This window comes from Siniperca chuatsi, linkage group LG1 (assembly GCF_020085105.1).
Source record: "Siniperca chuatsi isolate FFG_IHB_CAS linkage group LG1, ASM2008510v1, whole genome shotgun sequence".
In the NCBI taxonomy this organism is placed as follows: Eukaryota; Metazoa; Chordata; class Actinopteri; order Centrarchiformes; family Sinipercidae; genus Siniperca; species Siniperca chuatsi.
Window position 1 is genome coordinate 17,360,903 of NC_058042.1, and position 27,664 is coordinate 17,388,566.

The 27,664-nt window shown below is 40.4% G+C and overlaps 1 protein-coding gene across 6 annotated transcripts in view; it reads right to left on the bottom strand.

Moving 5' to 3' along the window:
* The window catches only part of zfhx3b (zinc finger homeobox 3b), a 296,238-nt gene that overhangs the window by 18,493 nt on the left and 250,081 nt on the right, over window positions 1-27,664 (bottom strand). For 5 of the 6 annotated variants that reach the window (XM_044200100.1, XM_044200181.1, XM_044200261.1 and 2 more), the window contains one exon: window positions 9,885-9,992. The exons of the other annotated variant lie outside the window; for it this stretch is intronic. In XM_044200100.1, the coding sequence (XP_044056035.1) occupies window positions 9,885-9,992 (108 nt within the window). The remainder of the gene's footprint in view (window positions 1-9,884; window positions 9,993-27,664) is intronic. 6 annotated transcript variants of the gene reach the window in all.

Sequence of the window (27,664 nt, forward strand, 5' to 3'; positions counted from 1 at the left end):
CAACTTTGGGTTTCACACCACCATGTATTTTCAGTCCACATGAGTTTCTAAAAGTGAGACAATGTACACAAACATATTGCAACCTCATCATGCTGTAAAAAGGGTAAAGAGATCCCCATGAAACTAAGACTCAACTTTTAACACAACTTGTTTCTGTAGTTACGTTTCCTCAGACACTTTGTGAGAAGAGAAAAAGACAACAGCAAGATTAGAAAACCTCTTTTCAAACCCCTGAGCAAATCTTGATTTTTCGTCAAAGCTAGGTTGCATACAACAACAAGCTTTCATTTAACTCGACGATTTTCATGACATAAAAACATGCCATTGGGCTCAAAGATGGCATGAGACTGATGATTAGTCATACCCAAGCATATTCACAAGGATACAGCCATGCTTTGGTGCTCAGTCTGTAGAAATGAAAAAAAAAACTGCTAGTCATTGTCGGGTGCCAATCTTTGAAAAGATTTCCAATATAGTCACCAATGTAGTTAGTGCGTTTTATTAGCTCACAAACTCAATCACATCGCTAATCCTTTTAATGCAAACAACACCAATATTAATAAAATTGCATGTCTTTTTCTTTCCATGTCTGCAGAGCAAGGCCTCACACGAGAGCCCCTGCAAACCACTGGCACAACAGATGAGCACTCAGTTAAGCACGGGGTCACAGAGGAGCTAAATCCACATAGAGCCAGCATGGGGGAGCTGCAATAGTACCACGCTTTGTGACAAGTGGAAAGAGTTCACTGTGAAACTTAAGGAGGTGTCTTGCCAACCCCTAACAAATCCATAAAGAGTTAAATTTGGCCTGATTTGTACAGTCCTAGAAGGGCAAATTGAGAACAGAGGGCATTGGGAGGGGAGGGGTGGCTTGGAGGGGGGTCAGGTTAAGCAGGGCTGACCACGCTCCTGCTCCAGACATTAAAATGTCAGCTCCAATCAGGACGAGGGCAGTTGAGCTGATTACCCAGTGGGGGACCTGGCTTTGGACAGAGCAGCCTGCAAGATCTCCCAGAGACACCGGGATCAGCTAGGGAGGCCCTATTAGGGTCCAGTCACAGTCAATCCTATTAAACACATCCACCAATAAACAAAGGGAATGTTAAACAAAAGAAACCTCCCATTCCCTGACATTAACCTCTCAGTCATGGCACTGTCCTCACCAATTCCTCCTCCTCCTCCTTAACTCCACTTCAGTCCACTCCTACTTCCCCTGAACTCATCTTGAGCAAAACAAGGACGGTCATCTGTGGTCACCTACACATTTCAACAAACTCGCCGATCTTTGAATTACTCACATTTAATAGGACAATCATGCCGCAGCGGCCTGGGTTCGAATCCAACCCGTGGCCCTTTACAGCATGTCCCCCCCCCTCCACATTTCCTGTCTCTCTTCAGCTGTTCCTATCAAATAAAGGCAAAAAGCCAGAAAAAAATCTTGAAAAAAACAACACTCATTTAATTAGTTAGGAAACACTGATCTCTGTACCTTGGCTTTTATATTATTTAATATTAGCAACCATAAGCAACTTTTGACTTTTCACCAGAAGCCTCAAAGATACAAGGTAGGGAAGGACTAGTTTTCCTGTTCTCTAAGTCATGGGACAAGCAAAAGAGCCAAACAGTACCCTAAACCCAACAGCATCTGTTAAAACTATTAATATTAGACTGCAAACTTTTTAAGCACCTGCTCTTTATTGTAACAAAAAAGTCAAACAAAATCTCATCTGCATTGCATTTTGCATGGATGGAAAGAAACACATATGGCAGCTAATACAACTTAAATATGTATAATTGCCATTCACTGGGAATGACTTAACTTTTGTAATTGAGAGAGGTTAAGTAAAAAGACTCAATTTTCATGTGAGCATAAGAGCAGGTAACACAGGGCTTGTGCCGCAGCTTTAAAGTACATACATACAGTACAGAAAGTAAACATGGATTAATTAGACACAAGTATCCCCTCAGCCTCATGATTAAGAGGATAAACATAATTGATTACAAGTATATTCCACTTTCACAATTACTCAATAAGCACCAGAGAGGTGAAACAAGTGGCTGTTTACGCTAGGGCACTGGAGAGCAGCTGTAGGGCCCAAACCGGCTTTCTAGCTCAGGGTGTTTTATGTTTATGTGTGTGTGTGAGAGAGAAACTGAGAGGGGGACAGATGGAGGGCTGGGGAGGCTTACTCAGACGCAGTCTTTCTCGTCATGGCCAATTAGGACTCCATAAATCTGATCAATCGCCTTCTCTTTAAGAATCCTACACCCTGACACCATCACCAGCACCATGACTAACATCCAACTACTGTATGCTGTTTTTGCTTGTCAAGGGTGATGAAAAAATGACCGAAACATTGAAAAGCTGGGAATGAAATAGAGATAACAGTTTTTTTTTTGTCATTACATACAGTCTAACATGGCAGATTGAACACTGGTGTCCGAGCACAGATGCGCACATGTGAGACACACGGATCTACAATAGCACGTGAAAACATTGAGTCCTGATGGAGCAGGGTATACGACTATTACAGCAACAATGTACTGTCAAGAAACAACAGAAAAGGACAGTCCCTGGTGAGATGTGCTACGGATGTCAAAAATAGCTGACGACGAATAGAGTTAAGGTCTAGTTTTACTCTCTGATGTTATACATGTGTGGGCAATTGACAGAGCACAGAAAAAATCCAATCACTAAAAGTAGTGAAAATATGTTTAAAAAAAAGAATAATTCCTGTTGTTTTCTCTTTAATATACTGTATAATATTGCAGTCACTCTGGCCAAGTTGCTCTTGAAGTTACAGTTTCATCACAAAGCCCTATATGACTGTAGTGGAACTTTTAAGAGCTTACTGAGTGATAAAGCTTTACAAAGACCTACAACTACAGTATATTTCTGTATTTAAACCTCGGGGGCTGGTTAGAGTAACAATGCTTCTCCCATTCCTAAGTAGTCCTCCACAGAGACCCTCCTCTGTCAGTGACCTTAATGTCTATGTGGAGTCTGTCTGTTAACCTGACCTCTTCTGCCTGGTCATTAGACGCAGAGCCCCCATCCACACCAAACCTCCTCTGACAGATACAAGGTGGTCTTTCGTTTAAAAGCACAAAAGGCAGAGCAGGAGTGGAGAAAAATACCTAAGAGTCAATTAGGTGATTATTAATTCATGCCCCTTTTCCGTAAACCAGAGGCTTTTGCGCTGTCGAGTCCCGTAAGTGAATTGGACTTTGGCACCTTGTCTCACCTCCCATAGCTGGACTGTAATATTCAAGCAGCAAAGGGGCTGTCAGCACACTGTACCGGTCTCTGGAGCAATCGCAGCCTTGTTGTGCTTTTAAGGGGAAAAGTATGGCTGCTGGACAGAGTGACTGACACAGCACAGACTGAATTAACCACAACAGGTCATCTGCCATTTAAATCTTCCAGGAATGCAATCACAGCTGCCATTAATCTGCTTTGTTCTTGGGAGAGGTTATCCATATTCTAAAATGTGAGTTACAGTAAAACAATATGTAAGGAAGTGGAAGATGGGAAAAATATTCCTGGTGTTTTGGAGGGGAATTCCCCTCCTGCTGACTGACATGGGGTCCTCATCATCTCTGGAGCCTCTGCCCCCTCATTACCACAGTTGCTGTCTCGCCGTGGCAGCTTCAGGCCTCTGGTTGTAAAAAACATAACCTATCATCCAGTCCGTCCACGCCAGCAAGGCTGCATAACTTTACTGATACTTTGCCCAGAACAGCCACAGTCTGCCAGTCACTTTAAACTTAAGTTCAGTCCACAATTCCTCTGCACAGTGAAACTCAAGGATCCTCAGTGATACATTTCCTGAAAAGTGTGTCCTCTGATCCTCAACTTCCTAAAACCTTTCACCTTCACACTGTAGAGGGCTTCTGACGACCCTCTGCTCCTTGCAATGTAGAAAATCCTAGCTTCTATTCCCTCTGCAAGTTGGCCATTAATATGGAGATGATTCAACTCCCCCAGTGCTACAAGTCATTCTCTTTTAATGCTATGCTAACAATACCTGAATATTGTCTTTTCGTTTTCCCATTTCTATCCTGGTTTTTAATCGACAGCCTGTGTCAGAGCCCAGAGCAATAAAGGGCAGTGTTCCATTTCATCTTATATTTCTCAGGTAATTCTTATGCATTAATAATAAAAAACAAGAAAACTGAAACCTTGAACTAAAAACCTGATATTGAAACTCCATATGAAATAATTTACTATTATTTATTTATTAAGTCCAACCCTGCATTTATAGAACAAAACACTAAACTGTCTAGTGACAAAGCGTTCAGAGAGTTATCCAGCCTAACAACATGATTGCTAGGCAAAATCAAGATGAAGAAATTGAGAGGAGATATTAATTAGCAGAAGTGTTATTAATCTTCAGGCCACTGAACAACAGGATGACTTGGCATTCACCTTTACAGGACACAGCACTGGTGCTAGGCCATTAGACACCCTGTGGTAAAACTCATAAACACTGAGCTTTCAGGGAGTTGGCTCACAAACAAGGACAATTTATGGCCTATTATCTTCAAAGACAAAAGGAATTACAATTTGAGGGATGACAAGCACTCAAAGGACGTGATATGAATATGTAAACATTTTCACTGCTTTGTCTCCTAATTTTTCATACTACTTAAATTTAAAAGCAATAAAAAAAATCACCACTGCAGTGAATGTCTCCCAGTTTAGAGTAACAATAACATAAACTTGAATAATTTGATTGTAACTAACCATAAGCATGCAATTTCAACTTCAACCACAGCTCATATTAAATCTACATATCTGCACTAATTATATGGACAACAATCCTTAACATTTGGTATGTCTGTTCGTGAATGAGCAACACCATAAGACTAACAGCACAATAGAGAGCACAATAAAAAATGAGGAGACTGCAATGCCATCGTGTTGAGTCTAGGGGATGCTAATCATCATGTTCATTATACGGACTAAACGCAGCATCTACAGTGTACATCACAGCATCTGCTTCTCCTACACACAACACACCTGAATGTGCATGTGTGAAGCACATTTACACAAACACACAGGTGGATGTGGAGCCATAAACACACACAGGCACCCACATAGAATTGTATAAGCACACCCAGCTGCCCAGTCTTCATCTAAACAGTTTCTCAGGTATAATGTCAACATTTAACTGAAAATAGTTTGGAGCATTTTTTTAGCTGGTCTGTGTGAAAACCTACTGTAGGAGCCTCATAAGAATGAGAAACACAACACAGGTTTTTAACATCCTGAGAGAGGTGCAAACTAATCTGATTGTAGTACAGTCAAGTAAATACATTAAAACACCTGTTAGGAAATGTCTATTTTTAACATATCATAATTTGTTACTATCTCATTACAAACTATTTACAATTGTTGTCTACAGTGCATGCTTTAAACCTCACCACAGTAATCAAACAACACCTCTGCTGTAGGTGTTCAGTCTAAAATGCATAAAGGTTTAAATTGTGTATAAATATAGATTTCACCTATTTTGATTTTATTTATATCAAGCCCAATATGTAGGAGGTAAAAGCAATGTTTTCAGGCAATATGAAGTAGGAAAATACCATAATATATACTATTTTTTACACAGGCAGTGTAAAAACAGTGTGCAGCAGCTTATCAAATGCTAAATTGGAAGCTGAATGTCACCTTTAATTGGGGCTCCACAAAACTATGTCAAAATACTCCTACACACTTGTACCTTAACAACACTAACACTTAAGCCCAAGCTAACACAGAGTCCAGCATGGAAAGTGATACTAAAAAGGGATGTACTGCACACAAACGTGCATTAAATATTTTATTCCATGTTTGAATAAATAAAGACTGTGACATGACTATGATGATGGCATCTAAAAAACACAATAATTTACATTATAAATTATAAATACAAATGTTCCAAACTTCACAAAACATAGAGTAGTTATACCAAAATAATTTTCCTTTTTGCTCAAGTTAACAAAACCTAGTCTTATTCTCTGTTATTCTGACTAGCTTTACGTATCTTGCTTGCATTGTTTGATTACTAGGAACTTTGCAGATGGCATGAAAATATCACCAAAAAGACACAGATTCACATCTTCATTTACCTCTTACATACAGACCTGCTAAATGACAAATAAATTGAAGGACTGTGCACATGGTTAACCAAGAAAATAGAATGTTAGTATGTTTAAATAATTATATTATCTAAAGTAGATAAGATTTTTAAAACAGTAGGTTAGAGAATCATTAACATTCAAAATATGTATCATTGTATGTTACATGTTTTCAGTAAGTAGTGTAGTTTGTTTTTGTCTACTTATAAGTCTATCTGATCTGGTCTCAGAATTCACCCCCCATGCTCCAGCTCCCATAAATTGAATGTAAGGAAAGAGGTATGAAAAGAATTATTTATCAAGCTCGATTTCAGAGGACTACCACCTCCCCAGCCCTAGAATGGAGAGACTATTTCTCTATCCCTCTTCCCCATCTCCCTACATAGCTCCCCCCACTTTCAATACAACCTTTCCCATACATTTATGTTAAATATGTCAAATCACATTGTGTCCAAGTCTGCAGGTGTATTAACAATTCCCCTCCTTCCTCCTCTTTCTGCTCTCTTCACCTTCCTATCACCCCTACACTTGCCACCCTGCCTTTCTCCTTGCTGCATCCCCATACATTTAGCTGCTGCATAAATACACCAGCTGCTTTAATGAAGGTAAGAATCCCGTTCCTATAAAGAAGCTCTTCCCTTTTGCCAGTGCTGTCTCAGCTAGGTGAAGAAGGTGTAAGGAGGGAGGAAAGAGGCTCATGACTATCCATTTATACATATTTCATACCTTGCATTAAAAATGACCCTTTGAATTACTAATCATGCAAGATGATTAAATTGCAGCTACCGCCAACACGCACATCATTGCCCAAATACATTAAGATTTTAGTATTCTACTTATAATTACTTTTACTGTTCATTTGTATTTTCCTCTCTCAGGATATATGCTAATCATAATATACTGTATGACCACAAAAAGCTGCACCACATATTACCTACAGTGTTGGGAGCATATGACATTTACATTATGTCTGAATGCCTGAACATGTACATATATGTATTATCTTTGAGATAAATAAAAAACAATAGAATAATGAAGTCATCTTTCAAGCGATGACATGCTGAATATATATGCATTTTACAAAGGCTTCTGATGTACCTCTAAATGATTTTAATGAATACTGAGGAGCCGTGGAAAACGAAAGAGAAAATAAGATTGACAGTGGCTTTAAAAAGCAGGAAGCCTTTTTTTCTGTGTTCGCTAATGCTGTCTGTCTGACAGTGACTGTCATTTGTAAAGGAACAATGTTGTGCTCTGTTCCAACAGCTACATGACAACGATGAGAAGAAATACTTCAGTAGTTCTAATGATGAACCTTAGAAACAGCTCAGCCTCAGACAGTAGGAGACTGAGCACCTTTCAGATAAATAACAGGTTGGCCAAGATGCTCATATACCATATTCTATCAGGCACACCATCTGTGTGCCTACTGTACAAACATCTTCAGACAATCACCAGCCCAAACAAGTGCTCCTCTGTTTACCAAATGCATTGTGAGGTCTTCCTCGCTTTTTTTCCTACAAGATAGGTTTTCTGCACTTGCTTTGAATGGGTATTGTATTCATCAATCACAAAACATTTGAAGTACAAAAAGGGACCCTTCCATTAAACTACAGCTGTCTACCTTTTGCTGACAACACAGCCTTGAACCCACCACCCCAACCTACCTACCCACCTTTTCACTGACATCAAACAGAACCTCAGACCTGGTTCCCTAATGCACATGCTATTTTTAACTAAGCGTTTCTAATAAGCTGCTGGGAAGCTGTAAATTTTTCATATGCAAGCACATATTTCCTTTGTGAAAACACAGAAACACACTTATTTGGTGATTAGCGACTGACAGAGGGGAGGAAAGGAACTGAATATGCTTGTATCAAATTGCATGCCTTTCAAAAAGCAGGAATCCTAATGCGAGGAGTCGTCTTCCTGTGCACCACAGGTATGAGTGAATTATTAATCGGCCAGCTCATTTTAATGCTTTTTAAAGTGCTTTATTTTGATGTGCTAAAACATACTTTTAGCCATATTCAGTCAGGCATGCATATCATTATTTCTTCCATCAAAGAAGAGTGTCGCCCTTTCAAAGAGCACAAACAACTCAGCCTCATTTAAAATAGAAGTTCGAATATCAAAGACATTTTACAAAGGCTGGGCTTCAAACACTGTGATGAAGTTTTTTTTTGCTACACTTTATAAAAAAACTTAGGTATGCAAAAGGTCTGAATTGTTTTCCAGCTTTTAACCTGACTAGTGTAAATCAAAACATCCTGCGGTAACACAAGAAGTTAGACAAGTGAGAAGCATCAATCCAGGCCTGTTACTGTTCAGTGTCATTATTATCAGAAATCTCTTCTATTGAATAAGAAATGTCTTAACTGCCAACATAGCTTTTCTAACACAGGCGTGAAAAATAAATTGTGCATAAGAAAGAAAAATGAAACCATATTTCATTTACACTGACGTTTCAGAAATCTGAATACAATCAGTAAACAAGTGCTTTATAGACAATTAGATGCAGTAAGGCACGTACACTGTATGTGGAACAAAATCTAAAGTTTTAGACTCTTGCTTTAAACTTGTATTTGAGACCATATTTAATTCATGTTGAGGAGATTGCACAGTTTGAAAGGTGGACATGCAGTGTGTTAAAAGTACTGTGAGTGTCAACATCTTTCACACGCCTGACAATCTATGGAAAAACTATTTTCTACCACTGGCTCCACACAGAGTATCAGTGTTATTAAATTAGCACCTATACTGGTTCTACTTTTAATACAAGTTTACTTGAATACAAAACTGTTCTTGCTTATTACTTCTTCAAGCTACAGTACCAACAACAATAGATCCACAACTGGCTGTGTACTTCTACTATCATCAGTGCTGTCACAGTCCCTCTGTTAAAACAATATAGGGCCTTTCAGACAGACCCCAGTCATGCCAAAACTCAAACATTACTCAAGGTTTAGGATTTGATGTTTAAAACTGTTTCACCATGTGGTGTAGTGATTGTCATAATTGGCCCAACAAAGAGAAAAAGAAAATCCGTACATGCATACTTCCATGAAGGGTTGACAATGTATCAATGCTGAACCATTGAAACTGGAAACATCCCATAATTTGAAAACATTTGTAAGATTAGAACCTAAAATGCTTCCAAAAATGCTCAAACGTTTTTTTTAATTTATTTTTTAGGATATTCAGCTTGCCCTTGACCAGAGATTGTTTAAGCTCCTCCCCTCACCCTAAGCACAACCCCCTGCATAGGATTCACCACCTAGACCTGTCAATAAAGAGGCGCACAGATAAAAACCATCTTGATCTGATAACATTAAACACAGGTAAGTGTTCTCTGTGTTCCTGTGAGTGTGCAGCAAAGTTGAGAAGGGGACAGCATTATCACATGTGTGTGCACACATGGCTCAGCTGGAATTACGCATACAGGCCCCTCTTTTCACATCAGCTATTGAGCAAAGACAAAACATGGGTCACATGTCACCTGAACATATTACCTAAATTGACAGTTTATCCTATCTGATGGGATTTAATGCCTGGAAACCTGCAACCTTTGAAAACTAGAAGCGGATTTAGGGAGTTTTGAGAGTGTTTAATGCTTAAAAAGGCTCTTAATATTTTGTTCAAATATGTTTAATTTAAGTAGACAAAAGGCCTGTTGTTCAGCACCATTCAGGTGCAGGCCCACATGTTCCCTGTGAATAGTATTTCCTAAATGTGTGTGGTGTAAATATTGGCCTTACCTGTCCCTTTGGTGAGCTCCTTCTCCCCCCCACTTTCTCTGTCTTTGGTTTGGTCCTCCTGGTCTGTGGTGGTCTCACTAGCAGCCTCCACATCCTCACTCAGCTCTCCTGAAGGGGGAGGGAGGACGGGATATGTAAATTACCACGGCATCAGAATTGGTGGAAGCACTTAAAGGGACGGCAGCGTTTTTTTCTATAGGAGCTTGTAACAATTACATATGCTGACACACAGTTGCAAGGCTAGCAGACAAAGAGGGCAGAATCTGCTTTCTGTCCTGTGCTGTCTGATCATCACTGCGAAATTTATTTTGACAAGAATTATAAAATCAGAGTCGAATTATAGGTCAAGAGGAAGGCAAATATTTTGTATTATTATTATTTAAATTATTATTATTATTATATTTGCATTGTATATTTTTTTGAGAGCAAATTTATTATATGTCTCCATGTATTTAAGACCATGACACAAATATGGTTTCTTCTATTTAATGTGGACATAAAACAGTGTAAAAAATCACACATGTGGTTTGAAGTGGGCAGATGAAAAAATAATTGTGTGAGCAGTATCCTTCAAGAGAAAGACCTTATACTAGACAAGCCCCCATTCTCTTTCTCACACACTTGAACACACACACATACATTACTGTCCCCTGCTGCAATCTGCTAGGTTACTTACCAATACAAGCCTCGTGTCGCTTCTTCTATCCTACTATTGCAAAAAATCATAAATATTTAAAACTTTCAGAGCCACAATTCATTTTATTTTTATGCCAAGTCAAAGGCAGAAATCCCCTGTAACCACCTTAAAAGCCTCAGCTCGATATATCAGGCCATTTAGGAGCATCGAAGTCCAAACAATGGATATCCGATAACGCCATTTGTAAGTAACACACAGAGGAAAAGATAGCAAAAACAGATAATAAAAAGGGCATCAGTCTTATTTATTTCCCTCCAGTGCCCCCTGAACATCCCCTTTGCCTGTTAAGTTTGTTTAAAAGTAGTGGGACTTGCATGCAATAGCATTGATTTGACATCAGTAAACTAGGCCGCAGTCAATAGGCCCTATCAGTTATTACACAAGTCAGCTAATTCTCAGCAAATGTACTTAAATGCTCTTTTGAAAATGCTTTCATGCTCAGGTCTCTACTCTATGAGCTATTGATATATTGACAATGCTACAACAGCTACTGAAATATCCTGTTCAAGTATTCAGCCCTGCAGTCATCACACATCCAATCTTAGCTCACCACATGACTACCCACAGCCAAAACCACTTTTATGATGTTACAGTATCCCCAACACTCACTGTTTATCCTGTCAGTTATGAAACATTGCATACACTGTATATAGAGGTTGACATCGTGTTCTCAAACTCTGGTATGTGTCATTATCACAGATACACTTTGAACACATGTCTGACCCACATGGCTATTCTCACAGTCCCTTTCCTGATGATAGGTCTTACTCATGGATGGAACATCCCACTTTTTCTCCTGAAAGGGTAAATAGAGATGTCTTATGCAAATATGTCATGTTTATAAATGAAAAACACATTAAAAGGAAATTACATTTTTTTTAATATGACATTTAATTATCTGCTGTGTATGTGAAAGAAAATCTTTTTCTCTGTAGACTAAAATAAGGTTAAATATTTAACAGTATGTACAACATATTTCTATTTTTAAGGCAATTTAAAACTGTCTTGCTGGTTAAAGGCACACACAATACAAAATACAAAATCATAGGAGGTGTTTATTACCATAACAATAGTATTATTCTAAACACAGCATGCTTATACATATGGGGTTATTTGGTTTTAAAAAATCAAAGTCGATGGAAAAAAACCTTTGTATTACTGGCAGGACAGGAGCAATATCTTCCATTTCCTGCTTGCTGATACAAATGCTGTAGGAAACAGCTGTCTGAGCAGAGTGATCAGTGTGTGGATTGTGTTGTTACACATTATTGCTAAAAGCTGATCCTGTGATCCAATGATCCCGTGTTTAAATAAAGATATTTAAAAGGGATGACTGGCTCCTAGTAAAAAGCATATTTAAGTGTTCCCTGGATCCCACACGCATGAATACATTTTATTATTTTATTTTTAACCATGTTTCTATTATGTTTCCAAGGCAGCCTATGAATTCCATCCAGTGCAGCCTGTCCTGTGCTGGTGAGGCGGATCTTAAACATTCCCAGAAAACCAGAGATCTCCTGCCGAGTCCCAAAATCCTGTCTAACTCCTGCCTGCATAAATCTCCACAACTGTGCGAGAATTAGGATACTGTACAGCTGCATAGGTGCTCAGATTACAAAATAATCCCCAGGTAAATTTTTTCACCTTTAAAAAACGGGGCAAGGCGTCATTTCTTAGCTATGTGACATTTGTAGTGAGACTAATTCCCCACCTACACATTAATACACATTTTGTGCTTAAACATTACTCTAATAGGCAGCCAACATTCTAATGCTATTTAGTTTCTCTGTACACACCCCCAACTTCCTGCACACATACTGTACATGCTCACATGTGCACTTATATTTTTTCTACCTTGTGTTTTCAATACTTAGAAGTTTAATCAACGTATATGACACTTTTAGCACACACAACACAGAGCCCCGTCCATAATTTATGCAGAAATGCAGACATTTAATTCCAGGAGCAGCGTAACATCTTTAAGTGGCAAATGGCTTTGCCTATTCCTCATCTCATCTCCAACTGTATTACAAAATGATTAAAGCCAGGCTGACCATAATTAATGAAAGGTCATGAGTGGCCTAAGAGTAGGATGCAAATGGAAGAGACACTAAAACTGTAGCCATAGATTAACTGAAAATAAATGAGAAGAAACACTCAAAGCTATGGCAGCAGGCCACTTCTAACCCAAATCTGAGAGATGTAAAGGACAATAGCCTGAAGGTTGTCTTCTAATTAATTGTCTTCATTAACCATCCTAATACAATGATATGAAACAGTTCCATTAATCTAATCATGCAAGCTGAATAAGCCCATTGCCGACACAGAGATTACACTCATTTGTTCTGAGCATATAAATATCAGCTTTGCTCTGCCAGTCACTCAGCGGGGACAGTCCATGGGCTCTCTGTTCCAGCATCTCAGAGACAGACACGCACAGACATCTCTCTCTCTCTCTCTCTCTCTCTCACACACACACACACACACACACACACACACACACACACACACACACCATTCAGGCGCTTAGCAGTCTTCCCCTCTTGTGTTTTGCCAGTGAGTGCAGAGGCTTAATCAGGCCCATAGGTGTCACTCTATACAAGCTGGGAGAGAGCAACTTGCTCACACACATTAATGAGGTGCGGGGGGGGGGAAGGGGCCGAGCAGCAACAGACAGAAACACACGGGGAAGGGGAAAAGGGAAGAAATATGTGGAGATGACAAAAGCAGATGCTATGCAAGAGGCGTCCGGTGAAGATGAGACACTGAAAACGGCAAGATTACCTTCAGATGAGAGAGAGCAGCCTTCCTTTCCCCTGAAGAGCAGTGATTACACTAATGCTAATCACACTGACAAGCACAAACGGCCTAATAAATAATTGATGGTAACCACTGCACTTTCCAGTATTCCTTCCCAGACTGTAGAGAAGAGCAGCAGCAAGTAATAATAGTCACTCTAGATATCTTTCACTAGGTCAGGCTCCTCCTCCATCCTCGGCCTCAGCAGAACACACTGCTATGATGATAACTGCCTTTCTTAAAGTACAGAATTCTAGTCCTACCTGAGAATGGCTCCAGTCTTCCTCAAACAGCAGTGACAGTCTGCTCTTTTTTGTTGCATATACAGTATCTCAGCCAACAGCACTGTCTTGTCTGTTTCTCTTGGCTTTCGTAAGTCCTGGAGAACCAGCGCGGGGGCTGAGCTGAGCTTCTCCCTCTCCCCCAGGTCTCGAGTACTGGCAGTGAGGGTTGAGCTCTCCTTCTCTCTGGGCTGTTGTGTGGAGCTGTGTTTCTAAGCTTTCATTACTCTCATTATGATTATTGAGGCTGTTGTTATCATTTTAACCAGGTGTCACAGGACCGCACTGTAAATCAGAGAGGTGTGCTTCCCCTGCTTTATCCAGGGCCGGACAGCTTCCTTTTCTTTAACGCTGCACTGTCGGATAAAAAGCAATCTTATTTCACACTTCACAGACTATCTTTCTCCCCTACTTTTTCTTTTAAAAATCCCCCTTTTGCTCCCCCCATCATCCCTTGCACCCCTTCCTTATATCAAAGTTGGCCTGACTCTGGACTAGAGGGTGCAAAATGAAAGTGACAGGAGGGTACCATGGGACAATGAGACACAGGACCCATGCTGAGGGCTTTCATGCATTGTCCGCTCCTCATATCAGCACCTCTGCGCCCCATACGCAAGACCCCCCTTTTAAAGCACAACACACAGGAATACATTCCCACCCCTCATAACCCCCTCTGACAGACACACACAATCACAAAAGCTCCCTCCTTACATCCTCACAAGCTACCTCTCATAAAACCACAACAGAGCAAAACATGCCCACAATCTAGCCAGAGACGAGAGGTGCTTTTGCTTATTAACAACCAATAAACCACAACACAGTATTATCAGTAACCATACTGGCCACTGCACTACAAAGCATAAAGCTGAGTTAAAATGTGGACAAGTGTTATGCTGTGCAAAAAATGCATTTTTAATGACTTGCAAAACATTCATACTGATATGTATATGTTGATTAACCTTATGTATTCCAGTTGTATTCATTTATATGGACTTCAACTTTAAATATGATATACATCCAAAAATGCAAACAGTAATATTTAAAATGAATGAAAATGTAGTAAAATACAAATAATTGCACATCAGAATCAATGTAGTAAAATGTCAGAAACGCACCAAACAGTAGACCTGCCACACACACAAACACACAAAATGAAAGTGTATCTGTCTCTGTACTCTTCTTTTCTCACTCGTGCTCTCACTCCCTCTCTCCCACACACTTTCACATTTTGAAAGTAAAGAAGAGCAAGCTACCTCAGCGCTGCTGGTCGGAGTTACGTGTTAGATTCCTGACCTGTCTATGTGGGGACTCGCTGGCCTCTCCCTGCTGGCCCTGCTGTGACCTCAGGATCTAAATGTGAATGAATACTTTGTGTCTCCATGGGGCTGAGGGCAGGAGGGGAGAGGATGGGAGGCGGGGGGTAGCAGAGGAGGAGGAGGTGCAGGAGATGGAGGAGGGGTAAGGGGTTAGGGCAGCTAATAACTAAAAAAAAAAAACTTTAAACGGCAAGTTAATCACAAACAGCAGTGATAGCTCACACTGCCTTAGAACAATATCGCAGCAACCCCTCCTCCACCGCTCCACTGCTCTCCCATTGGTGCCTGCTCATCAAACCAGCCCCATAGGTCTTCCAACACTTAATTTGATCCCCCTTGCCTTTCAAAGTCACTGGCCATTTTAAAGGACGCTCAGTGCAGTCAGGTCACAAAGAGTCACACATAGAAGTCATGTTTTTCAATTGTATTCTTTAATGGAAAAAAATATATTTAAACACACTAAATATGGCTAATTTAACTGCTTTTTTGTGCTCTTGATACTTAGAAAGTTAGGAACTGTCTTTGAGAACCATGTAATGTATTAAATACTTTCCCTAAAGTGTTATCTCGTGGGAAATGATACTAATTAGAAATACTTCTCGTGGTAATGGCATGTTTAGATACATTACAAATAACGTGGATAAAGTGAGTGCTGCTCTAGTTCTTTTCTCTTTGTGTTTTACTTGAGTGATGAAAGAGAGGAGGATCTAGGTTAATGTGGCTACACAGGGAGTGAACATTCAGGGACTGCTCACTCCTCTGCCCCAGCTGACACACACACACACACACACACACACACACACCCAAACTGTGACTTCCTTACATGTCCAAGATGATGGCCACTCACTAACACATATTATGTCCACAATGGAAGATGCAGACTGTACTTTTCCCTGCTAGGATGGTGGGCTAAAAGCCTGGATAGGGGGCAAAAACATCACTGGGCAGTGCTCTTCCATCTACTCTGCCTGAGGGACATTATCCTGCACAAAGAGTCACTCTGCCTCTCGGCCCTCCTCCGTCATGCATTTATGCTTGTCGTCTTCCACTGCTGCCTCCTCTTAAATCAACCTCCTTTTATTAATGCATCTTTTTCTTTTTCCACAATGCCTTTACCTATTTGCAGCTATTCAAAGGGACCAAACAGAATTGGGATGGGTTGACAGAGTGTGGGGGTGGCTAAAGGGGTGAAAAAAAGAGAGGAAAAAAAAAAGCACCACCGCTGTCATGAAGGGCAATCACATCAACTCTGAAATATTCACCAGTGGGTTGGAAAATGCGATGGTACAGTTATGACAGACGAACATGCGACTCCCCCCACTCCAGCCCCCAGTCCCCCGCCCCTCTCTCCATCAGGGCGGAAGCATGGTGGACACTCTGAATATGTATAACCCAGAAAATGTATTGATTTTTCATTTGGCAAAAAAGGGACACAAAAATCACATAACCTGAAACTGTCACAGCTCTTTTGTTCATAGCTCATCTCTCCTGATGTTTGCCTTTTGCCACAAACTCTCTTTAATTACCAGGTACAGCAAGCTTCAGAGCCTTTCTCCACAGAGACACAGCCACATACAGCCTACTGGGCTTAACAAGACAGCCCACATCTATTATATATGACATACACCCAGCAGCTTTTGTTTCATATCTGACTAATAAGTGCACTGAATATGACTGTACCCACAGTTTGTTTTGTTATTATACACAAGATATAGTGCAAAAAGCTTTCTTGAAGAAAACCTTTAAAATGAAAAATATAGTATGCCACATTAAAAACAGCACATTCATTCTAAAAACTAATGCTGGATAGCCCCAGCATTTATTTGATGTGCTTTTCTGAAGCGGTTCTGCTTAACATGAAATTCTATTATCGATCTCAGTTTTCCCAGGTAACAGGCAGGTGCTTGCATGTTTGTGTGCACACTTGTGTACGTGTGTGTCCATTAACAGATACTTATCTGTTTATCTCTCCTTTTAGGCACTGCAGACCAGTACAGTAGACTGTCTGAAAAAGATCTCTGCCTGTCGATTTATTGAATGCACCATTTGCATATCTTTGTAGTGCATCCATCTGCCTGTGGACTGTTCTGTGGAGGTATTAGCTCAGAAAATCAATGTTGCCATGGTTCGACGTATGTAGCGTCTACCTTGGCGCGTGTTAGGAGTCTGGCTCACAGCTCCCACATGGGTCCTATTTACATGAATCCTGCCAGCAGAGGCTTTCCTGCCAGTCCTTCAATCTTTGTAAACTTAAAGTACACAAACACATTTCTCAGCATGCCTGGTTTGCCATCCTCCTTGATGGTCATCCTGCCTCCCTGTCTCCATCCACAGCCCAGGGCCTAACCGGCTGTTTGTTTATGAAAGCGTATGCCCAGATAAAACAGAATCCGACAAGGTTATGAATACCAATTTTGCTAATCAATTTTATTTAAAATATAAAATATAGGGTATCATTGATGTGTGTTTGCTTTCAAAAATCTAACGGCCAGCTAAGTTCAGATGTTCCAGGATAGTTGAGAGGAGAGGTGGAGGATGGTGGGCTGGTGTTTGATCTTTTTTATTTATTACACTTATTTTTATTTATTACATCATACAGCTGTACAGACATACATGGAGACAGTGTGTGTGGCGACCTTACTATGGATATATATTTTTCTAGTCGAGACTGCAAGTGGATACACTGGGCAACTTTTCTTCTAACAACCACCCCGGCTGGTTGCTCATAGCTAATTGCTAAAGAAATCCAATGATTACACTGCACAGGCACTTTAAAACATCCATGAGAGTGCTACCACTTATTGAAAAAAAGAAAAAACTCTTGCTACCTCTATCCATTCAGTTTCTAATACAAATCAAACACAGGGAGCTTTCTTTCACCATTTGTCTTTCTTTCTGTTCCTCTTTGCATAGCCCATCCATTACTTTCACATGAAATATGAAAAGGCAATATCCTCTCTGTGTTTGTACTGAAGCGTAATGCGATTGTGTTGTCATTTATAGGAAATAATCGCAAACCTCTCTTTCATTTTCCAGTTCAAATAACCATGAAAAATTAGCCTTCAATGTCAGGGAGGACAACAAAGGGATGCACACAGACTATTGCTTCACCACTGCGCGCTTGACATTTCTCCTTAATAGGAAAACGGGTGGTTGTTTCTATCATTCTTTTTCAATCTTTTTCTTTTTCTAACCTAATTTCTTCCCTAATTAAAAAGTTTGGCACTCAGATCTTTGTAAATCTTTTGTGCGTCTTTATACAGCATGGAGGGTCTATATGCGAGGAAGGGTTGGAGGGTTAGAAAACTCTGGTCCCACGCACACTGTATCCTGCTCATTAACACCCTTACCCCCATCTGCTAATGGCTACTGTTGGAGGGAGATGTCGCCAGACAACCACTACGGGACCTAGGTCGCTGTGACGACCATCCAGCAGCCTGATAGATAAATAATTCAAGAGCTATGAGACTCCCTGGCAGCAGAGCAGTCCCAAAAACACACACTTAGGACACAGCTTGTAAAGGCCTTCCTAACTGATCAGCATTTAGCCCTTACAAATGATGTACAACCAGATGTCTGTACAAGACCCCATACAATTAGCCTTAGCAATAGTCAGAGGATCCTTTTAATTTAGAGAAATCTTTATTTTCAGTGTGAGCAGCAAAGTAATGGTAATTGCTTTCTGTATTACTGCCATTAAAGGCTTAATAGGCAGGTTGTTTCCCACTGTAATTATGTAGAAAATAATCAAACAACTTTGCAGTGCAATTATTGGAGATGCATTTAACCAAGTTTATGTTTTGCTAGCAAAAATAGGTATGGAGAAAGCGAACAAAACTGAATATCAATACTGCAAGGTGTATTGTACGTATGTGAAAAAATCCTTAATATTATTTAAGTTGTGAGCAAAAATAGTAGCACAGATCACTTATATTGCTAGTTTATAAACCTCTGATGTATCCATATGTTATTATCAAGGAAGATATGTCAATATTTGAGTGAGGTTATGTCTCAATCCAAACTGAAATCTAAAAAAACATTTACTCAAAGAGTCATATATTTTTATATTTCCCAAAAAGGCTGACACTAAATGCCACTGAAACCCTCAAAGACACAGAGACTACCAGCCCAGGCCAGCGCCTTTCCCTGGGTTATGAGGTATTTCTCTTTAAAGACTTAGTGTTGTGCTCTTTTTCTTGTGACTTCTACTTGTCACTCTTTGGAGTGAAGAGAGGTTAAATGAAAACTATATCAAAACTAGATAACAAAATCACAACTAGATGTCTATTCAAATGCAGTGTTATGGTTTCCCTAACATAATACTTATTTGCATACTTTTAAAACTGGATTTCATCTGGCAGTATGGCTTGTGATGCATATAATGAAATTTCCTCTCAAAAGACTAATGAAAAAGACTCATCTCATGCAATTAGCTGCTCCTTTATTCACTTCTTGCAATGTATTAATTTATTATCACATAATTCTGGCAGCATCATTTATTTATTTGATTAAGCACACACCTTACAGCCTTAATTACAAAATAGACTCAGAGCCAGATGATGGGAAGCAATGGACCAACTCAACCATCATTTAAACTAGTTATCCTTCTAATCTCAGTGGTATATCCAGCCTGTATTAATCTGAGCCCAAGCAGTATTCCAAATTGCTTTAGGCTTTCAATTTCACCTGAGATTTAAAAATGCCGTTTTTGTTGTAAAGTTTATTCAAATGACTGGTTCTACCACTTGTTCAGTTGAGCCTACCCTCTCAGAGTGGGTCAAATTTTCTTTCTAACCACAGTTTGATTACTGTTGATTATTAGACAGATCTATCAAAATAACAAAGCTATACAATTTAAAAGGTGCATGCTTGTGCATTATACATATGTAAGCAAACTTGGTTTTGTCTGATTCTTCATAAACATGTCATAATAATGTGAAAGTGGGCTGAAAGCTCCTAGAGGGGTGGAACTGCGCTGCCCGCTGTGCTGCTCTCCAGAGAAAGAGACTTAGAGTGATTACAGTCAAACACTGCTACTCAGTTATCTTTGGCTCAGCCACAGGAGAGGGAGAGCACGAAAAAAAAATGGAACTGATGATGTGGCTAAAACATGGGCCAGCTGTTCTAAAATGACCAAAATGACTAGTATGCCTGATACTGTTCTTGTAACATTTACCCCAAGCTAAAAAAAAGAAAAAAGAAAACCCACGACACCCCAGTAGCAATCACTGAGGCCAAAAGACCTTTAGGATGAGCACCGTGACTGTCTGATGTCCACAGGCTACAAGACAACCATTTACAACAAAGTACATTCTTCCCAAACACTGTCAAGAACAGCTCTGTAGGGGAAGAGATAATATTAAAGAGACATTTCAAATGCCCTTGGATTCTGAAGTGGAGGCCAATTAAATGGCTTTGCAGCATCCATTTTGTGCCAAGTGAACAGGTATGAGCAGGAGGGGGAGGGGAAAGATTTGATGGCAGCAGGGAGGAAGAGGGGAGAGCGCACTGGCAGGTAGGTGGGGTACCTGATCGGCCCATCAGCAGACTCCACTAAATAGATTTTTAATTTATGTACATTATATCACATAATTCAGCATTTATTTTTACAGGAAACTGTTATGTTATTGGCCTTAGGATCACATTTGTAGCATTAATAAAACACAGGGTTTTTGTACCCGCCTCCTCCTCAGTTTAGTGCTGACTGTGCATATAGGCATGGAAATGAGCAGGTCAGTCAGAGTTGTGGAGTCCCTAGCCTCTCTAGCCCTGCATGGTCAGGGACTAACAGCCCCTGCCCTATGGAGACCAAACCTACTGCTAAATTGGTGCTGTGCTATATACCACATCTCGCGTTTCTATTGTATGCATGACTGTGGTTGTTAGTGTTGCTGTTGTTTTTATAATGGTCGTTATTGTCCTTGCTGCAGAAGACTCTTCTCACTCATTAGCCAGAGGTTGGCGAGTTAGGGGTGAAAACCCAATAAGGTACAAAATTAATTATTCATCTCAGTGGTTGGTGTTTGGGTGCTGCTCTGGGGCCTGAAGCAGGGACTCTAACTAGCAGAGGTCTGCCTCTTGAGGACTGCTGGAATAAACAATTGAAAAAATGTTATGCCGTGGGTGTCAGTTACCAGGAGAACGCAAACACTAATCACCAAACTAATCAGTAAAACAAGCTGCCTACAATAATATGGCTCTCTGTGGATTCATGGTTCCTCCCCTGTGTACTGATCCAACATCCTAAAGCTCCATCATGTCCTCAATCTAGATCCTGCTTCTGGCTCATGCATGGGCCCAGATACAGCCCCCTCCTCTCCATTCAGCCATGGCCTCTGTTGGCTCCAGCCAGGACTAGTGGCCTCCTGAGAAGGCTGTGATAAGAATTCATTTCTTCCTATTATGTGCTCTTGTCCACTGCCTCAGTTCATCAGTTTAGTGCAACCAAGTCAATGAAAGGGCCTGTAATGAAGCAATCAGATGCAGCCTGGTTCTCTGGGCCTGGCACTCTATTCCCGGCTCCCAGACCCTAGCTCCCAGTGTAGGGTGTGTGTTGGGGTGGGGGCAGTGGTGAGGGGAGAATGGACACAGTCTGCACAGAGGCATTAATTCAAGACCTTGCCTTTCACAGACTGGAGGATAAGCTGCTCTCACATGTGCTTCACACCATGTCTGCTGTCTCCTGTGGGTTCAGAGAATCATCCAGTTTTAGAGAGCCCCATTAGTTTAACCAGGCTTTAACATTGCCACTAAACCAGCCAGTCAGGCACCTGTGAGATTCTGTGCTCGGGTTACCAGTTACAGTGGTTTGATGGAGCTCTCTTTCTTCATTTCCCTCTATCTGCATCTAACCTTTTCACTCCATTGTCTCCACTGCCATCCCTTCTCTCCTGCTTCCACCTCTTACATCTCTTCAACATGTGGAAACTATTATGGGGGGTTTGGGAGAGGAATGTATGTGTTGAATCTTAATTGGTGCCTTAAAGTAGAGGATTCTTATTCTCCTCTGTCTTGTGATGCTGTGAAAGTTTCATTTCAAATTAAAAAGGGCCTTTTTGATCTACCTAATATTGTTTTCTTTCCCTTCAGGGGCTGGAAATGGTTGGCGTTATCTTTAATCAGCCTCCCTTCCTTATCCTCTCTTATACACACACACACATATACAGTACACACATGGTTGTAGTATTTTATGGTCTGTGTTATGGAGTGGTCAGGGTTCAATGCTAGGGTGCCAAGGCCAAAAAAATATAAATAACAGAGTACAAAAAGAGGGTATAAACTCAGATCAATAAAGAGCAACAATGATGCTTACAAGTTGCTTACACACCTAATGCAGAGATAAACTTGGACTCTACGTCACTTAAAACATAAGGGGTTGCCCGAATCCCATATTTCCCCTTCATCCACTCCATCTGTTCCTCCTTTTCCACCCTCCACAGTTCACCTGCAGCCAGCTTTGGCAGAAAGACCCTGCGGCTGGATTCTACCTGACAAGAGCTCCTTAACAAGCAGCAGTCATTAACCTCAGGAGCAGGCAGCTGCCATGTGATGTAGTGCACTCGGCCTGCTGCAGAAGGGCCCTATTGATCCAGGACATACTTGGTGCCTTCCTGGATGTTTATAATCAATATGCAAATGGCCCGCGGCATTGATTCAATATTAATTTTCAATTAGGGAATTCTCGGGGGTCAATACAGAACCATTCAGAGCAAAGGCTTGAGCAAGTTGCAGGCATTGACGTTCCTCTACCCAAGACAACTTACTTACTGTTTATTTAGCCTGCCCTGCTGTAAGTCCCGATTAAGGCTTCGGATAATAGGCAGAGAGACAGATGGGCCTTTCTGCACCTCTACAACACCCATTGCATAAACTGGATATTGGTCTAAAGGGCTTGTCCCAACTAATAAGTCATCATCTCACACTTAGTTCTGTTTCTTATTTTAAGTCTGTTTAGGTAGGAATACTTAAAGTATAAAATTTTACTTTTCCATTACCTTATTTGATTTAAAGCTCTCCCATACAAGTTCAAAATTAACACATTTAAGTGATGCTTGTGCCAAGACTAAACAAACACATTTTTCAGACAAGCTTCCATAATTAATTGAAACCAACTGCAGCCCTCATGTAATGCTCAGTGAATGAAAAGCATTTACTGTAAATGGGTAGAAGAAGGCATGGAGGGTAGGGCCCAACAAGCAGCATGACTGTCATTTACTTAACACCATATTGTTTCCAAAATCAGACTTACAATATAGCACCAGTTGTCACACTAGACTTTCTCTTTTGTACCTTAACAATAACCGTACACTAATATGCAGAAAACCTGTTTTATTTACATTATATGAAGATGAGATGAATTAACATGTTGAGCAATGAATGAGGTAATGAATTCCAGGTAAGACAATTCTTAACTTTAAATTATAAAAACAATAGTATTGATTTATGAGCCTGCTATTATTTATGTACAGACAGTGTGTCTATCAGAGAGGGCTGTGGTTTGTTACTTGGCTCTGACTCCTTGTTGTTGCAACTGTCAAGACAATCAGGCTTTTGTGGCTATGGACATATTCTTCACCACATAAATTACACTGCACGTCACATGTATAATTAGAGGTGTAATAATTACATGGTTCTGGAGTTACTGGCTGACAAACATGTTTGTCATCTGTGCTATGGTTTAATTTTTTGTCAGGGACATTTGAAACCTCACCCTAATTCTGTAACTCTGCATCTGCAGTACAGACAGATTCAGAGAAGAAGAGGAAGGAGGAGATGGAGATTTAGGAGACTGAGAGAAAGAAGAAGGATCCTTACAAAAACAATAAAGTTTCAGCTCTACAAGCTTGAATCCCCACATAAAGGAACAAGATGACTTGGATTACATTAGAAAATGAATCTATGACTACTTTAGTTAGTATAACTTCAAGGCCGAGGCAACAAATGATGTAGTGTCATTTCAGTACAATTTTAAATATGACTATTTTCAAAATGTATTTTCAATTTGTTTGATAACCTGTGCAATCACTTCACTATGATTTTTTTCTATGGGGATTTTCTATGTGTGAATAGACTGGGCCAGAGTGCAGACTTACAAACCGTGTATCATTTGTTCTTTTCATATTCAATTGGGAATCCAAAATCGGAAAATGATGAATCGATTCGTTATGTCGTTTTATTTATCTATTTATTTGCGAATCCAACATAAAAAAATTACTAACGGCTTGTTTTTCGTTCTTCGATTTTATGCTCAAGTCAAAAATAGGAAATGACTAAACGTGCCAAGTACCAAATTTGATTTTGATACCTAATGTGTTTGATTTGTGTGACCAGGAAGTTACTGACTTCTTTGTGTGTTGCACTTGCCTAACTTTGCAGCAAATACACTTGGGCGACGGTGCTACCTAATTTCATGTTAAAAGTCTTCACTTGTGTGAACAGATAAACTTTTACAAGAAACAGAAAGCATATTGTTCCCATGGATACAGTGAGTTAGACTGTGGGCTGCAACGTGAGCCCCGTTTTATATTTGTTTACATTTTGGAAAATGAAGCTTGCCGAATTACCTAACAGTTAATTTTTTGCTGTGTACCATTGGATGTACTGACAACTATCAGTGAATTACTTTGATACTGAAGAAATCGTAAAAACCGGAGGATCCTCAGGCAAGTTCTGAAGCGTTCCCATTCCTGTCCCTGTTCCTGTACACGCATACAGTGAGTTAGACTGTGTGCTGACTGAGCCTCATTTCTTATTTTCCAAAATACTTTATTGAAAACCCCCCCACTTATGTTTATGTTCAAGCTCATATTCATTAGATTAAATGAGGTACCGCCATCACCCAAGTGTATCTGCTGCAAGTTTATCAAGTGCAAGACACAAAGAAGTCAGCAACTACCTGGTTACACAAACCGGACACATTAAATATTCGGTCCGTGGTGCGCTTTTTAATTTCCTATTTTTGACTTGAGCATAAAATCAAAAATATTTTATTTGTTTTTTGTGATGGATTCATAAATGAATAACGAAGTAACAAATTGTTTATTAATTTTCCGATTTTTGGATACCCTATTGATTATGAAAAGAACGAATGATACATGGATTTCTTACAGCCATGGTAACTCACAGAGCAGTAAAGAGGCAGCATGAGAAAATTGCTAAGAGTATAAAAGAGATAACCTGGTCGGACTATTTGCTGTAGATGCACTGCCTGAGGTAATTGGTTTAGGGATAACATTAATTACCACATTGCTCATTAATGGATGAAGCCTTTATTGGTTCCATTGATCAGCAGGACCTGTTAGCCATCATCCTAAGCAATGGTGGATGTAACAAGCTTACATATTGGCATATCAATTAATGCAATCAATTCCTGTCTAGCAGTTGCCATTCCCCCTGTCTACCCTACCCCTTTCCAATCGCCCCTTCTTTCTCCACTATCATGTATCTGGATGGCTGAGACGAAAGACCCACATCAAACCAAACTTTATTAAGAGATTTCCTAATTGTTCCTTACATTGAGGTCGTTGCACAGTAGACTGATTGAGCTGATGTTAGATGGTCGTAGCAAAAGATTCCTCTGATTGGCCACTAGTGAGAGTAGTCCAAGGGATTACAGGAGCTGAAATTACACACAGGAGGTGCAACATACAAGCCATACACTACCTGGAAAAAGAAAGTTCAACTGCTCTGAAACACATGCTGTTACAACTGTAGCTTGATATTCTAACTGCACTTTGGCCCTTTTCTTTAAAAGTTCAGGAGTTATTAATTACAATTTGGAATCCTCCTTGTGTCACGCATGCGCCAAAGGGGCGACTGACTTCAAATACAAGGCTGGTGTGCCCTGGTATAACATGGTGAAATGGGTAGAACATCAGGAATGAATGAGGGAGCAGGGTGTGATAACTGAGAGCACACCATGACAAAGTGGAGGGATTTACCGTTGGGCCCGCAGCACTTCATTTGCTTAATAACAGATCATTCTATAAGAAAGTGGCTGCTCTGAGGGGGATATCACCCAACGAGGATGTCTCACTTGCAGAAATCCTATTTGAAGACAACACCTTTTGAGCGCTCATCCTCCCCCACGCCTAAGACGATCAACGCGCATGACAGGCCCCATTAATATGATGCCCTGTGTAACCTTGCTCTTTCTCTCTCTCTTCCAACAGGAACAAAACTGATAGCCAAGGAGGAGGGGCATTATGTTCTGACTGAGCATGTAACGGGAGGGGTGGTGTTCGTTTTGAAAAGATGTCTTACATATCCTCTTCTGAGCCACCTGGAGCCACTTCTTAAGAGGTGAGAGAAGTACATGGAACAGGGGTGGGATTTGGGAAGGTGCGTTTGTTTGTTTGTGTGGAATCATGTTGGAGCCAATATTGCCCTCTGTGAAGAACATCCCCAGGGACAAAGAAGCCTATGCAAAAAATGCCTGTTTTTTGCATGATCATGATTGGACACACAGAACCCTTGGTTCTCATATTAAAGCCTATGTTTTTGTCCAACCTTTTATTAAACATCATTGTGACAATCTAAGCTAAGTCTATGCCCACTCCACTGTGAACATTATTTGTTTAACAAGAGCATATTCCATTATAGCTACAATTAATTCTTAAATACACTATGTGGAACATGCCTCTGGTGATTCTGTGAAGGTCACTGAGAGTGAGAGGTTACAACATGTTTGTTGGATGGTGTTATGTGTCGTGTGAGAGACTAGACGTGCAGGCAGTTAGTTGGACACCCCTTACTCGCTCGATGCAGGACCTCCTGAAGGCCCCTGTCCCCTGAGCAACGCACAAGTGGGCTGAGCAATTAACAATTTCATGCTGATTGCCTGAAGCATGTTTTGCTATGCCATAAAGATAATAGCATGAAGGGTGCAGCGGCATCAGCCCCCACTCACCCCTCCTCCGGTGTTCCTCTATTGCTTCCATCTCTCAATTCTCTCCTGTGCAATTCACATGTTGGAATGGCGCTCTGCCTGCTTGCTTTATTAAAGACACTCTCCCTGCTTAGAGGGCGCATTTAAGAAAAAAAATATAAAGATGACTCCCTGAAGAGTAAACAGGGATGATTATTAAAGGGAAGGAGAAAACTAGAGTCTTGGTCTCCCACTGGCTTCTTGATTTGAAAGTCTAATTTGGCAACTGCACACAACAGGCGTGCAGGTAGACAAAACAAACAGGTTCCATTTCCCCAGACAAAGGGAGCATGCTCAGAGTGACTGCTGGTGACAGCCCTCATCTTCCTAATTCTCTTCCCCACCATGGCATGACAGCAATCCACTCTGACCATGGAGCTCACCGCTGTGCAACAGGAAAATCTGTGCACCACTAAACCTGCGATTCCTCTACAGAGCAGGGCATATAAGAGTGCTTAACACTGCAAGAACCTGAGACTTTCCCCCTAAATTACATTAGTAGTTGTGTGCATTTGTGAAGCTAAAACGGAGAATCTGAATTATCTTTATTTCACAAGTGTTAATATCTATTTGTCTAGCAAATAATAGACAATTATGAGGCCTTGAAAAAAAGCATTTGTATTTTTGTATTTTTAGAGAATTTAGTATTTTCTATTGTTATTCTATAATAACGTGCATTGAGCATGAAGGGAAACAGATAGACCCACACAACGAAAACCCCAACCACCATTACTATTGTGTGGACAACACTGACTGTAGCA